The sequence below is a fragment of the Castanea sativa genome, chromosome 1 (genome assembly GCF_040712315.1).
Source record: "Castanea sativa cultivar Marrone di Chiusa Pesio chromosome 1, ASM4071231v1".
NCBI classification, from domain to species: domain Eukaryota; kingdom Viridiplantae; phylum Streptophyta; class Magnoliopsida; order Fagales; family Fagaceae; genus Castanea; species Castanea sativa.
Genome location: NC_134013.1, coordinates 10,879,689 through 10,891,962, shown reverse-complemented (window position 1 = coordinate 10,891,962; position 12,274 = coordinate 10,879,689). Strand labels below are relative to the sequence as shown.

Below are 12,274 nucleotides of genomic sequence, written 5' to 3'. Positions count from 1 at the left end.
GGTTTGAAAAAATTAAAACAAAAACCAAAAATTTTTATAAAAAAAATGCTAAATTGAAAATTTATGGTGTAGGCAAGAGTTGAACCACATATCTATTATTCGACCATAAAAACTTTACTAGTTGAGCTAATTAGATCAAACAAGATAACTTTTTATTTCCTATTAATTAAGTATTAGCCTCATTTCATGCTCTCCGCATATGCAATGAGATTTTTTTTTTGAGTTTAATGTAATTTTTCAATTTAAGTTTACCTATTGTTAGTGAGAATACATAAGAAGTGATTTTTAAGAAACTAAAATTTAGGATTTGAAATGAAGTAAACTGCTAGGTTTAGTGTGTGTTAATTTTTTGGAAAAAATGTATCAAACATGCGTGAAATATATTTGAATAGAGTGTGCTAATTTTTAAGAAAAATGTTTCTCCAGTTGTTTTTTTTTTCTTCTGAATTTTGTTGAATTACAATTTTAACCCTATTTTTATTTTTTAAGAATAAAGATTATCTAATTAGATTAGGGTATTTTTGACATCTTTCTGAAGCTATAACTAATTTTATGAATCCTCTTAATATATAGAGATAATATAGTGTCCTATTTTACTATACTTTAAAAATGCCTATTATCTGATCTAAAAAAAAAGACAAAATATAATGCCTAATTGAAAGTGATTTATCAATAAAAAAAAAATTAAAAACATAACGTTAAATTGAAAATTTTAAAATTACCTATCAAACTCCACTTTCAAAGAAAAAAAACCCACATCGAGTATCTGACTATTTTCTCGAGTATATGTAGTCCCAATTCTACACACACTATGTTATTACAAGGAAAAATCTAATAGAGGGAACCCCACAATGAATCCAGAATCTTATGAATATCATGACGCCTTAGAACCACAAAGTCAAGCCCTTGAGGATTACTAGCTCCTATTTTAATTGCTAAACATACTGCCCGTCTACAACTAAAGCTGCAACTATATTAGGATCACATTTGGGAATGAGCTTGGTCCAAATTTTCTAGCTCTTTCCCCCATGGTTCCTCAACAACACAGCCAAACCAAGTGTCATTGATTTGTAATCGCATCAAAGTTAAGTTTTATGCAACTAAAGGGAGGTTTAACCCAACCATGTTACTTCACAAAATCTGTTAGCATTATTAGTGGCCATCTTAGGAGAATAGGAATTATAAGCCATGTGAAGTTGTCAAATTAACCCATCCATAGTCATGGAGTTCTGTTGTAGAGAATCTAGCAAAATAATCAATACAACACTAGTTACTATCAAATTATCAAGACCTTCACCTAAATGCTCTGTAGGTTGGTTAATAATTCCAAAGAATTGGCTGAAAAGGCATCTGAATTAAAACCTCATTTGGATTTGAAACAAAGGCCTTTGCTCCACAGAATTATTTTAGCCTTTTAAATAGAAGATAATTAGAATCTTTCATTACTCTACAAAGGGGGCAGTCTATGTTTAAGTGTGAGTTTGGGAAGCGCGTTTTGTGCGTTTCCCAGCTCACACGTTTTTTTCAGCAAATTTTTTTATTAAAACTGACTCCTACAGTATTATTCACATATTTAAAAATTATTTTGCTACTGTGTTTCAGTTTTCAGCAATAAGCAGTATCCAAACAAACTCTAAGGCTTTCATATGCTGGGCCAACTTTATCTTTTAAAGGATAAAACTAAAACTAAAACACCAACTACAATTCTCCAGAAATATTTTAGCCTTTCATCCAAGTTCAATCTTATAGAAGACAAAAATATTGATTCTCCCTGCTAAAACGATGCTTCCACCAATCTCAATGAAGTCATTTACCAATTTGAAAATCTAGAATAAAGCATGAACACCGCACAAGCAATATATTATTGAGGAAAAGAAATGCATATGCTTGAACAATCATGCCCTTAGCCGCAACAAACTAACCATCTGCCATTCATAAAAGGACATCATACAGGGCCAGAGAGCCAACAAATACTCAAAAGATCATTATAAAAGAAAAAAATATATCTTCATCTTATAAAAGAAACATAAGTGAAGCTGTCTGTCTCCCTCTCTCTCTCTCTCTCACTGCCAGTCGTGCAAAATGTAACTACCAGGGCCCATCAATGATGATCCTTAGCTTCTGCCTTCTTATGTGCCTTTGCCCTGGCATTTGCCTTTGCCTGGTAACAAAGGGGCAAAAATAATTAATTCCTTTGAGTTTTGACTGCCATATATAAAAGCAAGAAAGGCAGTAGATGGGGGGGGGGGGGAGAATAAATAAATAAATGTATATATAAATAAAGACAAAAAACTTTTCAAAGAAAAATATCGAACACAAAGTAAACAAATGCTTTCAGAAACAGACTAGATCTGCTTTGAAATGAAATATATATATATATATATTTCTATTCTACTTCACCACACTAGTGCATATTAGTAAGCTCCCAGCTTTTTGATGTCGCTTCAACCACTAAATTTGAACATGCTTAGCAATTAAAACGACAAGATAGTGGTGGCTCTTTCTTGAAATAATGCCTCAATATGCATTCTATCAACACAGCATTATTATTAAAAACAAAAAAGAGATCTCCACAGCCCCAAAACATATCCTCAATGAACAGACTTCTTGTCTTTCTCATCTTCTTCATCCCTTTCTTCTTAATGATCTGACTAACTCACCTAGGTATCCGCAATCTTTCCTAGTTGAATTACCTACACATCACAACTAATCAACGCTGAATCTTTTTATCATCTAAAAGGCAGTACAAATGCAAGCATGGTGACTCCAACTACAACTTTCAAACCCACCCATAACAATAGGACAGAGGCCGATTGCTCAGCTGATCCTAGCATATGGACCTCCACTCTTGGATCACCAATTCCCATATCCTTTAAAATTTCTACTCTAGTAATTGATTCATCTTTAATTAGAGTTTACTTCGATGGTCATCATCCACTCAGATTTTGACAATGTACACATTCTTGATCTTGATAAATGATCAAATTGAGCACCAAAAAGAACTGCAGATTTTTATTTTTATTTTTTTTGGATAAGTTATGAAAATTTTATTGAAAAAAAACCACCCCTGTACACACTGGGGGTGAACTCAGGTAGCAGCACAATCAATTTCTTAGAACTTCAGAAAAATCATTAAGTGGGCTGTGTGTGATATGTTGATTGTAGTGCATCATAGAAAAAGGGATGGTGACGTGGAAGACCATGTTTATTGGCAATTAAAGTGTTTTAGTAAGTGGGAATTCACACTAGCCAGTTGGATTTATCCAAACACCAAACTCTTGAAAGTTATGGGACTAAGCTAGCCCTGCAATCCTGCATCCTATCCCCTTTTTTTTAAGCAATGCTCATATTTCTTGTAATGTTTTGGGTTTGTTGCCCCATACAAAGGAAAGTCATAAATGATGTGTTATTACCTGTTTCACTTATTAATAATAAAATATGAAGCACAAATACATCAAAAAAGCCATTGTACCCATACCTAATAGGGGCGTTTGGTTCATCGTGGTGTGCCCTTGATGTGATGCCCATTACGGTAATGTGACATTAAGGTGTTTGGTTCACTTAATTTTTTCTAACATTAAGGTAATGTAAGATCACAAAATATACTATATCACCTTAATCACACCACCTTCTTAAATAGAGGTAATCTTACATTACTTATGAATGGGAGATAATAATTTAATGAAATGACAAAATTGCCCATAGTAATAAATTATATTTACAAAATTGCCCATAAATATTTTCAAACCCTAGCTTCCTCTCTCGTCAAACCCAGCCCCTCTTTCTCTCTCTCTCTTCAGATCAATCCCAGCCCCCCCCCCCCCCTCTCTCTCTCTTTCTCTTCAGATCAATTTCTGTCTCTCTCTCTTTGGATCAAGTTCTAGCAGATGAAGATGAAGACAAAGACAAAGACTTCACTGGAGGAGGCAGTGTTGATGAAGAATAGACTACATTGTCATCTCCGATTTTCCATGGGGTTTGAAGCCGAAATCAGTGGGGTTAATAGTCAGTGAACCAAACGCACTGATCTTCCTAGGGTTGAGGATGTGGGATATGAAGAAGCTAGGGTTTGAGGAGAGAGAGGCTTGTCCCATTGAAGGATTTATTCTTGGCTTGATTTCGTGTGGAGTTTTTCTTCTTGAAAATCTTGATATGTTGTTTGGTTGGTGAGAAAGTCCGAGAAAAGAGAAATTGTGGAAGAAATTTGTTTGTTTGTTTGTTTTTTAAAATTTTTTGAGTTGTTTGTATGGAGTTTTTCTTCTAGAAAATCTTGGTTTCTGCATGGCTGTGATATGGTGGAGTTTGATTGTTTGGTTGGTGAGAAAGTCCAAGAAAGTAGAACTGAAATTAAAAATTGTGATATAAAAATATTGTAAATTTGAGTTGTTTGGTTAATGAGAAAGTGAAGGAAAGTTTTGTTTAAATATTTTATGATTTTTTATTTTAAAAATGTTATTTAATTATTTAAATGGGCAATTCTGGAAATTCATTGTAAATTGTAATGGCATTCTAACATTACATTGGTAACATAATTAACCAGCCAAACATTGTAATGTTGGATTCCATTGATCACATTACATGAATCTAGGATTACAATAATGTACCATTGCACTTGATGTAGCATCAAGCGAACCAAACGCCCCCAATATGTATTTGTATCACATATGTTGGAATACACCTCCATCAATAAGAATTTTTTTCATGGATAGGACGAGGATACTTCTTAAGGAAAAGGGGGTTTAAATGTAAAATTCAAGATATAGAGTCCGTTTGGATAGAAATTATTGCTGAAAACTGAAAACACTGTACAAAAATAATTTTTTAATGTGTAAAAATTACTGTTCATCCCAAAAAGTACTGTTCATAGCCAATGAACAGTGACATATGCGCGTGGAAAAAAAAAAAAAAAACGTGGACGCAGCTGGAAAACGCTGCATCCAAACGTATTCATAGTGTCTTAGAAAGTTAGAAACTGTAAAATTTCTAAATTTCTATGAATATCCAATATGGATAATGGTGGATGTGCTCTTTTGTTTTATTTTGTTTTTTTATTGATTAGGTACACACACAATTCAGGGGGAATAAAATTTAAAAAAAGTAACACACGCACACCCTGTAGATCTTGGCCACACAAACTTACCCTCTATCCCTTTATTAAAGGAGGAGGAAGTCCCATTTGAGCTAGAGCTCATTGATGATCATGTTTTCTTCTATTTTAAATAACTCCCAAATCAATTTTATCATTGCTATTCATCCTTTAACCTAACACACACAAACCATCCAATTGAATCTGAGAATATCAAAATTTTGACATGTCAACATATCTGTATTATATAATATATCAGTACATAGTTAACAAATAACGAGCGTTCTGAGAGTTTATGATACGTAATAGGCATGACCATCTTGACCCTTAATTTAGTGAGTAATACAGCCGGTAAGTTATGAAAAAATTTACAGTAAATTACTACAGGCATCAATATACAGATTCTTATGCTCTAAAGACAAAACAATCTATAGCTCTTAAAAAGCAAATCGAGCTCCCCAAGAGACTTCAAAATAACCTTGCTTCCTAATTTTCTTTAATTTACCAAAGCTTCAATTTTTCTTAAGATAATTTTTAAATAAAAATGAATCTTTCCAACATAAAGGCATAAAGCAACCTAACTTCAGTAAGGCATCATTCCAAACTTAGAAACAAAGGTCTAATTGTTCCTTCACATAGTAATGTGGCTCGAGTTATGGTCCACAATCTTAACTTTCCGAAGATACTAGTCATATAGTGAGAAAAGTGAGATTTGAGGTTGTCCCTATTCGCATTATGTGGACAATTTGGAGAGACGAATAATCACACATTCAATAATAAGAAACAAAGTAGATATTCTTCGCACAGCATTTTATTGCAATCTCTATAATGAACGGATACAGGTTTGATGTGTTCTGAAATGTGATTTTTTGTGAAGAAATCTTAAATTACAATCATACTTTGGTATACTTTTTGGCTTTCAATGGAATAATCCAAGAGGAGCAAAGGAATTAAAAACATTTACACATTTGCAACAATTAGCAATAAAATAAATATTCATCCAAAGAACCAAAAAAAAAAAAAGGTGAAATAAATAATTAAGAAGTGGATCTAAGGTAGAAAGAGTGGACAAGCAAGTACCTTGAGAACCTTAAGCTTGATGCCTCCATAAACCACACCAAAAGTGAAAGCAGAAGCACGCGCCACCTACAAAGACAAAAAAGAAATCAAACTTTTAATATCGAAATTAAAATTACACAAAAAAAAAAAAAAAACAGAGTGAAATTGAACTGAGAAAATGATAAAGAAGTAGGTACCAGGGCGAGAGTGCTAGCGCCAGAATAAGGGCCTGGAGGTGGAGTCATGATCGGTAATGGCTAGAAGTTGCAATTGTCCAAACTGCCTAAACCCTAATCCAGATCACACCTCCTGATTTGTGAACTGCTTTCTTTTTTTTTTTTTATAAAAACATTTTGTATCGGGTCGGGTTTAAGAACCAAACTAGGACCCAGGTTCGGCCCATGAAATGCCAAACCCAACAAAAAAAATAAAAAACCAACTTATAAAAATAAAAAATAACTGAACAACCGACATCGTCTAAAACGGTGGAGATCAGGAAGGAAAATTGGAGAGCGAGAATGGGAGCATCGAGTTCGAGTGAGCAGAAGGTATCGAGTGAACAACGAGAGTTGGAATCCATAGCAGCTTCTACGGGAGCTCTTCCTATGCTGAAGAAAGTTTTTTCCAAGCTTGTAGATCCTCAATCTAATGCACTTCCTCTCAATGCTCTCCAGGTACCACCCAATTTCTTTTTTTTCTTTTTTTTTTTTTTATATTACCAGAAACCCCACTTTTTCAATTCATTTCCATACTCAATGCCTTAATCATCATAATTAATTCTTTATGCAAAATATAATTCGTACCATGATAGCCCAATTAATATATATATTTCATGCTTTGCAAATTTTCAAAATTGCCAAAATAATCAATAGTCATGTCATCAAACAATTGTTTAAATTCAAGTTTTTGTAGTTTGAAATTAGCATAAAAGATGAGTTTATGGATTAAATAGTAAATAATATCTGATTGATTAAATGATTAAATGAATGGTGTGTGTGTGTGTATATATGTATGTATGTATGTATATATGTATATGTTAACTCGAGTGGTAGAATAATGGCTAAATGATTAAATTCATCATTTGTAAATTGCTTAAGTTATAGGGACAAGTGATAATTTATCAGGGGATCAGAACAAATGATCTGGGTTTGAACTTTGAACTCTTCCTCCGAAGTTAAAATCCCATTAAATTTACCCTCTTCTTACAACTTAAGGTTTAAAATGAATTCTGTTTCCGCTCTACATCCCATTTTAAAAATTTTAAATTACATAAAATTCTCCATTTTTGAACATCTTAAGCTTTTGGACAAGCGGTAATTAATTATCAACAATGAATGCCAAAATGATATTTCACACAGCAACCAAGCAGATAATTTGGGTTAGTGCAAAGTACTGATGTGCATTTTGTTAGTTAATATGTGTGTGTGTGTTAATTAGTAGGTGAGATTTAGTACTTGTTTTATATTTCAAACGTAAATTTTACGTTCTAACAAATAAAATCTGCGTGTTACAGCAATATTTCCACATAAATTATAAAAGCCCAGTATGTGAAGCACCCACCAAGATGCCTGGTTCATTTCCCGTGTTATTGGAAAACCTAGGTTCATCCATTGTTGACCTCCTTTTTTTTACCCAAAAAGGGGGACTAAATTGGGTTGAGTTTGTGAGAGGTTATAATAAGTGCTGTGGAAGAATGTCAGCATCAATGTCATTTAATACATTGTTCAGACTGTATGCTGCAACAGTGACAAAAGCAGGTCTTCCTTTGAAGCTGGAGTTTGAATCTGATGATGCTGATTGTAAGATAAGCGGTTCACTTTTGGCCAACGATGTAACTATGCTTCTTTGGATGTGTTGGACTATGTCATGGGATTATAGAACTTCGAGAAATTTCAAAGCAAAAGGAAAAGAAAATCTTTGTCTCCCGGATGTTAGTCATCTTGTATTATCAGCAGTCACATCGTGTGCTGAAGCTGCCAGTGACTTGAATGCGTGGGATTGTGATGTCTCAGCCTTGGAAGTTGAACTTCCCATGGCAAAGTTTCTTACATGGGCCTTTAAAACAATGCCGAGCCTCCCAGATTGCTTAACACAAGTTGTCCATGCGAGACTTCAAAACGTTCTCACTTCAGAGGTATTAAATTTCTTTCTTTGAATCTGAAAATTATTGAACTTTATGATTCCATGTCATCCAAATTTCATCATCACATTGTCTTGCATCTATCAGCAGTAGCATTGCTTATGTGATGATTTGCTCACTATGCATGTACATGGACAATGTGAACTTTGTAGCTAAACTAATGGGTAACAGCTTTATGCTTTCACATATTATATGATATTGTGACTGTCACTCTCATTCTTTTTAATAATCCTCTTCAACCTTCATAAATACTGCCCAATATTTAATTTGTTATGAGACGTCAATTCAATCAAGCAGTTTACACAATTACCAATTTTTTTAAAGGAAAAATTCATTGTATTAGCTAGCTTTCTTCAGTATGATGATTATGGAAAAATATGTATATTTCATTTGGTTGAAAGGAATCTTTGTACCAATGGTTTATTTTCAGGATGAAACGACATCTTCAAGTTCATCGCTAGGAAATATGTCCTCAACTAAGTCATGCAATTCTAATCTCTTAACCTGTGGAAGGGCATGGGCAATTTCCCTCACACTGAGAAGTACCATAAGTGAAGAGATCTTGCAATTATGCTTTCCAAGCGATGGTGATGGAATGGATGGAAAACTTCTTTATCAGTTTGTCATCTTAAACGTTGATCTTTTATTGATTAAAATATTCTATTATATCTTGTGCTGGTTCCTGCTTGACACTGTTGATGGTCTTTAGATTCATTAAATACGGGTGGATGTTCCATATGAGAAATTAAATTTCTTTTAAAAATTCATTAGTTGACTGTTGCCTGAGGTGTTACGTCTTCTACCATTTAGCTTCCAGATTCTTTCAAATATGCAGAGTTCTGTCCAATTGAAATTGGAATTGATAGATACATGAAATTTTCTGTTAGTTTCATCCTTACGGGACTTCACTTTTTTATTTTTTGCTTGTCGTAGGAATATGTGGCTGGCAACAACAAACAGCCACCAGCCTAGTTATGCTGACAACCAAGTTTAAATTTAGAATAGAGTTTTAGCAGTGGCCTCTTAAAATTTGATCATTATTGTTTATGATGCCCCACATAATGGAAGCCTTTTGCATTGGATACAACATTTATTGTTCATGATGCATATTTCAAAATCATATTCATGCATTCTTCATTTTGTGGCTACAACTTTCACATCTATTCTTTTGTTGAAACCTTAATATTTGGAATGCAGGCATTGTGTGTTTTGCAAATAACCTTATTGTTTTCTTTTCTGAACGTCAATTCAAATGGGTGATGACAAAATTGTTAGATTGACTAGGATTTCTTACTTCTACTTTTTTAGACACGAATGCACATATAGAATTGCTTGTTTAACAGTTATTAGCTTTTATGTACAATTTTTTAGAACCTCACTTTTTCTTACCTTTTCAAAATACAAGTATACTTTAGCACACATAATAGAAGCCTTTTGCATTGGATACAACATTTATTGTTTATGATGCATATTTCAATATCATATTCATGCATTCTTCATTTTGTGGCTACAACTTTCACAGAAAATTATCTATTTTATTTTAGAAACCTATATGTATGGAATGCAGGCATCATGTGGTTTGAAAATAATCTTATTGTTTTCTTTTCTGAACTTCATTTCAAATGGGTGATGATAAAATTGTTAAGTTGACTAGGATATCTTACTTCATACTTTTTTAGACACAAATGCATATGTAGAATTGCTTGATTAGCTGTTATTTTCTATGACTTTGTAGGTCATCTCTTCATGGGAGAGGCTTAAATAGATTCTGGTCTAATATTGGAGGATACAAAGGTCCATTGCTAATGTTGGTGTCTGCAAGTAAAGAAGATGCTCATGTGGGTAGCACCAATGTTAAAAAATGGATCATTGGGGCACTTACAGAGAACGGTTTTGAAAATAAGGATCTGTTCTATGGAAGCTCAGGAAGTCTATACGCTATAAGTCCTGTCTTCCATGTCTTTCCGTCTGCTGGTATATAACATAGGTCCATATTTCCTTTCTAGTATTTTGCCAGAAAAATTGAGCAAGTCCAATGACATATGTAATCATTGACAGGGAAAGAAAAGAACTTTGTGTATTGCCACTTGCATCCTACTGGTAAAGTATATGAACGACAGCATAAGCCTGTCGGAATTGCATTTGGAGGAACTATGGGAAATGAGAGAGTCTTTGTCGATGAAGATTTTGCCAGAGTTACTATTCGCCATCATGCCACTGACAAAACTTACCAACCTGGTGCCCTCTTCCCAGATCAGGTACAATTGTAAGGTTTGAGAGTTTTGAGACCAATATTTCAATGGATTCAAATGCTGGTTTTTAAGTTATCACTGAAAAAGCTCTGGATCTAAAATTGTTAAGTTTTGTCTACTATTTGTCACATTTTAGTAATACTGTTTTAGTTTTTCATATGTCATCTACATTATTTACCCTATGTCTGACTTAAATACTGTTTTCCCCTCCATTTCAACTCGAATTTATGTTTTAAGAAAATAGACTACTTGATGTAATTAGTTTGATCTCTGATCTGATATTTTCTTTCTTGACTTATGAGATAAAACTAAAATTATCCATCATGCATATTATAAAGGTTACATTGGAATTCACTAAGAAATGTGGTCTCCAATACTATGCAATCTATGCATTAGCAAGACCATCTTATACCCCAGTCAAAGCTTCACTATTTATTTACAAATGTGAATAACTGTATTTCAGGGGTTCCTACCTGTTGAAGCTTTGATTTCGGAAATTGAAGTTTGGGGATTAGGTGGGAAAGCAGCTAAGGAAGTGCAGAGTTCATACAAGAAGAGAGAGGAGCTTTTCACAGAGCAAAGACGAAAGGTAACCTGCCTAGATCAGATTAAGGCATCTTGTATGCTTTTGAATTTTGCATTTGAAAGTTAGGTATAGATGACATAAATCTTATGTTTATTCGCTCCTCTTGCAGGTTGACTTGAAAACATTTGGAAGTTGGGATGAATCGCCCGAAAAGATGATGATGGACATGATCTCTGATCCCAACGCAGTTCGGCGAGAAGATCGTTAAGATTGTATAGATTTAAGATAGTACAAGTGCCATATTATACTTTTGCTGCTCAGGTGTATTAGTATTTAGAAAGTGTAAATTATGCAAATGACTCTTTGAGAGTCTTGTTAGGCTGGGAAGTTGCTGTAAAGAAAACTAGAGAAGAATAAAAGTGGCCAAACATTTGAAGCTTTTCTACATATAGCAATCTTCTCGATACATAATCTACTGCTGCAACTGCGCTGCATTGTGCTTATATCAATTGGCCTTGTACAGCTAAATAGAATTTTAGGAAACAAATGGCTATTATTTATCATGTTGGAAGACCAAGGTAGCTCCGTGGTACAGAGTAGAAACGGCTAACAATAACAACCAAGAAACCACGTAGTACACTTTGTAAAAGAGGGTAGATGATATTGGCAAGTTCACACGGTTTTTGAACTCATGATTTCACCTTCAGCCTTTTATTACGAGAGGAAAAAAAATGCCATTAAGATGGGCTCATCTGCATAGGGTAGTTCATATCGGATAATCTAAATAGGACTCGAATTGGCCTCGTTAAGGGTCCGTTTGGATGAAAAGGGAAAGGAAGGGGAGTGGAAGGGAGTAGAGTAGAGTTGGTCCTCCATCTAAATGGACCATTAATATAGGTCTTAATCCAGGCTTAAAGATTTGCCTAATGGCCTGTTTGGGAGTTTAGAGAAGGAGGAGAGTAGAGGGGAGTAGAGGGGAGGGGAGTAGTGGGGAGGAGAGTAGAGGAGAATAATTACCCTCCACCTTGTTTGGATGTTTTTATAATTAGTAAGGGGGGAAGGGAGTAATTAGCCATTCCCCTTGTTTTTAACATTGTAATTTTATAAATATAATAAGGGTAAATTAGGTAATTTACTTTATCAATAATTTTATGTGCTCTACTCTCCCTCTAAATCTCTCCAATTTGGGGGAATTAAAAATGAGGGGGTTG

General features: G+C 34.1%; 2 protein-coding genes across 2 annotated transcripts; one reads left to right on the top strand and one right to left on the bottom strand.

The window, feature by feature from the left end:
- Positions 1-1,832: 1,832 nt before the first annotated feature.
- LOC142615739 (uncharacterized) lies at positions 1,833-6,482 on the bottom strand. The gene is made up of 3 exons (XM_075788559.1): positions 6,343-6,482; positions 6,167-6,232; positions 1,833-2,161 (listed from the first exon to the last, which is right to left on the bottom strand). Exons 1-3 carry the CDS (start codon positions 6,388-6,390, stop codon positions 2,102-2,104), a joined length of 174 nt encoding a protein of 57 aa, XP_075644674.1. The 5' UTR covers positions 6,391-6,482; the 3' UTR covers positions 1,833-2,101.
- Positions 6,459-11,510, top strand: LOC142615735 (uncharacterized). Its single transcript, XM_075788548.1, has 7 exons — positions 6,459-6,819; positions 7,659-8,279; positions 8,716-8,903; positions 10,021-10,259; positions 10,344-10,543; positions 11,001-11,126; positions 11,233-11,510. The coding sequence occupies exons 1-7, from the start codon at positions 6,664-6,666 to the stop codon at positions 11,329-11,331; spliced, it is 1,629 nt and encodes a 542-aa protein (XP_075644663.1). The 5' UTR covers positions 6,459-6,663; the 3' UTR covers positions 11,332-11,510.
- Positions 11,511-12,274: the final 764 nt, after the last annotated feature.

Coding starts and splice junctions, on each gene's coding strand:
- LOC142615735 (XM_075788548.1), top strand. CDS start 6,664: ATGGGAGCATCGAGTTCGAGTGAGCAGAAGGTATCGAGTGAACAACGA. Junction 10,260..10,343: donor CCATGTCTTTCCGTCTGCTG/GTATATAACATA, acceptor AATCATTGACAG/GGAAAGAAAAGAACTTTGTG. Junction 10,544..11,000: donor GTGCCCTCTTCCCAGATCAG/GTACAATTGTAA, acceptor ACTGTATTTCAG/GGGTTCCTACCTGTTGAAGC.
- LOC142615739 (XM_075788559.1), bottom strand. CDS start 6,390: ATGACTCCACCTCCAGGCCCTTATTCTGGCGCTAGCACTCTCGCCCTG. Junction 6,233..6,342: donor GCGCTAGCACTCTCGCCCTG/GTACCTACTTCT, acceptor TTGTCTTTGTAG/GTGGCGCGTGCTTCTGCTTT. Junction 2,162..6,166: donor TCAAGCTTAAGGTTCTCAAG/GTACTTGCTTGT, acceptor CTTTGTTACCAG/GCAAAGGCAAATGCCAGGGC.